The 3,168-nt window shown below is 55.3% G+C and overlaps 1 protein-coding gene across 1 annotated transcript in view; it reads left to right on the top strand.

The window, feature by feature from the left end:
- Positions 1–19: 19 nt before the first annotated feature.
- ZXDB (zinc finger X-linked duplicated B) overlaps positions 20–3,168 on the top strand; it is a 5,351-nt gene continuing 2,202 nt past the window's right edge. The window contains exon 1 of the mRNA XM_040631069.1: positions 20–3,168. This exon is cut by the window's right edge and continues 2,202 nt beyond it. Within this exon, the coding sequence (XP_040487003.1) occupies positions 26–2,539 (2,514 nt within the window). The 5' untranslated portion in view covers positions 20–25 and the 3' untranslated portion in view covers positions 2,540–3,168.

The following is a 3,168-nucleotide window of genomic DNA, read 5'->3' as shown; positions in this document are numbered from 1 at the left end:
TTTTTTTTTTTTTCCTTTCAGGAACATGTTCGGGCCCGCGGTAGGGGGCGGGGTCGCGCCTCCTCCGCGGCTCTGGTTCCAGCCGAGCCTCACCGACGCGGAGATGGAAAGCCCGAGGCTGCTCCCGCCTCGAGGGACGCGACAGAGCGGCGGTGCTGGCAGCCCCGCGGGCGGCAGCCGGTTCCACGGCGGCCCTGACCCACGGGCTAGCCAGGTCCCTGCGCGCCGCCTCCTGCTGCTCCGGGGCCCCCAAGATGGCGGGCCCGGGAGGCAGCGCGAGGAGGCCCGCGCGGCCTCACGGGGCCCGGGCCTGAGCCCGTTGGCGCCGAGGTCGGATCACGCTGGCGGCGGCGGCGGCGGCGGCGGCGGCGGCGGCGGCGACTTCTTCCTGGTGCTGCTGGACCCGGTGGGTGGCGATGTGGAGACCCCGGGCGCCGGCCAGGCCCCAGGGCCTGTATGGAGGGAGGAGGCCGAGTCGGTCCCACAGCTCCAGCAGGGTGAGAGTGGCGCGAACCCCGCGGGCCGCCAGGCGCTAGGCCCCTGCTGCCTGTCCGCAGTCCCCGCCCCAGCCCCGGCTGAGAACCCGGTCCCCGCCCCGGGCCTGGGACCCGCCTCGGCCTTCACCGGCACCGTCACCATCCACAACCAAAACCTGCTGTTGCGCTTCGAGAACGGTGTCCTCACCCTGGCCACGCCCCCGCCGCCAGCCTGGGAGCCTGGGGTCGCGCCTGCCCCTCAGCCTGGGGGTCTGATGGCTCAGCAAGCGGGGGTCCCGCACGCAGCGCAGCCCAGCGACTGCCCCGAGCTGCCGCCCGACCTCCTGCTGGCCGAGCCGGCTGAACCGGCGCCCACCCCAGCGCCTGAGGAGGAGGCAGAGGGCCGGGCCGCAGCCGAGAGTCCCCGCAGGCCGCTGGGCCCAGGCCCGGGCGTGGTGCTGTACCTGTGTCCCGAGGCGCAGTGCGGACAAACCTTCGCCAAGAAGCACCAGCTGAAGGTGCACCTGCTGACTCACAGCAGCAGCCAGGGCCAGCGGCCCTTCAAGTGCCCCCTGGGCGGCTGTGGCTGGACTTTCACCACCTCCTACAAGCTCAAGAGGCACCTGCAGTCTCACGACAAACTGCGGCCCTTTGGCTGCCCTGCGGAGGGCTGTGGCAAGAGCTTCACCACGGTGTATAACCTCAAGGCGCACATGAAGGGCCATGAGCAGGAGAACTCGTTCAAATGCGAGGTGTGCGAGGAGAGCTTCCCCACTCAGGCCAAACTCAGCGCCCACCAGCGCAGCCATTTCGAGCCCGAGAGGCCATACCAGTGCGCGTTTTCCGGCTGCAAGAAGACGTTTATCACAGTGAGTGCCCTGTTTTCCCATAACCGTGCCCATTTCAGGGAACAGGAACTCTTTTCCTGCTCTTTTCCTGGCTGCAGCAAACAGTACGACAAGGCTTGTCGCCTGAAAATTCACCTGCGGAGCCACACCGGTGAGAGACCTTTCCTTTGTGACTTTGACGGCTGTGGCTGGAACTTCACCAGCATGTCCAAACTCTTAAGGCACAAAAGGAAGCACGAGGATGACCGGAGGTTCATGTGCCCTGTGGAAGGCTGTGGGAAATCTTTCACAAGGGCTGAACATCTGAAAGGCCACAGCATAACCCACCTGGGCACAAAGCCTTTTGTGTGCCCTGTGGAAGGCTGCTGCGCCAGGTTCTCTGCTCGCAGTAGTCTCTACATTCACTCCAAGAAACACTTGCAGGACGTGGACACTTGGAAAAGCCGTTGCCCAGTCTCTACTTGTAATAAACTCTTCACATCCAAGCACAGCATGAAGACCCACATGGCCAAAAGGCACAACCTCGGCCAGGATCTCTTAGCTCAGCTAGAAGCTGCAAATTCTCTTACACCCAGCAGTGAACTTACCAGCCAGGGACAGAGTGATCTCAGTGATGCAGAGCTAGTGTCTCTCTTCTCTGATGTGCCTGGCAGTAGTTCTGCTACAGTGCTGGACACAGCATTGGTGAACTCTGGAATCTTGACTATTGATGTGGCTTCTGTGAGTTCAACTCTGGCAGGGAGCCTCCCTGCTAATAATAATAATCCTTTAGGGCAGGCTGTGGACCCTCGGGCCTTGATGGCCACCAGTGACCTTCCTCAAAGTCTGGATACCTCTCTTTTTTTTGGAACGACAGCCTCTGGTTTTCAGCAGAGTCCCTTAGATATGGATGATGTCCCAAGTCTGACTGTGGGGCCATTGGCATCTCTGGGCTCTTCGGGTATGAAAAACTCGAGTCAAGAGCCCCAAGCTCTGACCCCTAGCAGTAAGCTAACAGTGGACACAGATGCCCTGACTCCTTCAAGCACCCTTTGTGAAAACAGTGTCTCAGAACTACTGCCGCCAACCAAAGCAGAATGGAATGTACATCCTGACTCCGACTTCTTTGGACAGGAGGAAGAAACCCAGTTTGGATTCTCCAATCCAGCAGGAAACCATGGTTCTCAGAAAGAAACAGATCTTATCACAGTGACTGGCAGCTCGTTTTTGGTATGAACTATTAATTCATTGCCATGTGGCTTATTCTTATGAATTACACTCAATTTTTTGGACATTCTGGACTAAATGTTTAAATGCAGTCATTTCTTACAGGTTTGAAAAAGAACAACGCCCTGGGCTATAAGTTTGGAGATTTAAATTATGATCTTGACTCTGGAACTGTCAAGTTGTGTGACCCTGAGCAAGTCACTTAACCTATCTGAGCCTTAATTTCCTTATTTATAAAATGAGGTGGTTTGAATAGCTTGTTTCTAAGGTCTTTTCAGCTCTGTAATTCCTTGATAATAAGCTTATTTCCTTGGAAGAAATTAGGAAATTTTTTAGTGATTGTGTTGCATGTGCTTTTTTTTTCGGATGAACATAATAGTATAATGAACAGCCATGTGCTTAACACTCAACCTCAACTATTATCAATTCGGAAACAATTTTGTTCTTCTAATCTCCTCTCTAACCCTCATGAAGAATTATTTTGGAATAAATACCATGCTTTACATCATTTCAACCATAATTCTTCTATATATAGTTGTATAAAGTATGGTCTCTTTTTGAAAAAATTGCAATTCCGTTATCATACTTAAAGTTAACAGTAATTCCTTAATACCGATAAATATCCAATCAGATTCCAA

Source organism: Ursus maritimus, assembly GCF_017311325.1.
Source record: "Ursus maritimus isolate PB19 chromosome X unlocalized genomic scaffold, ASM1731132v1 scaffold_X1, whole genome shotgun sequence".
NCBI lineage: Eukaryota > Metazoa > Chordata > Mammalia > Carnivora > Ursidae > Ursus > Ursus maritimus.
The sequence above is the reverse complement of the archived record's forward strand: the minus strand, read 5'-3'. Positions and strand labels throughout refer to the sequence as shown.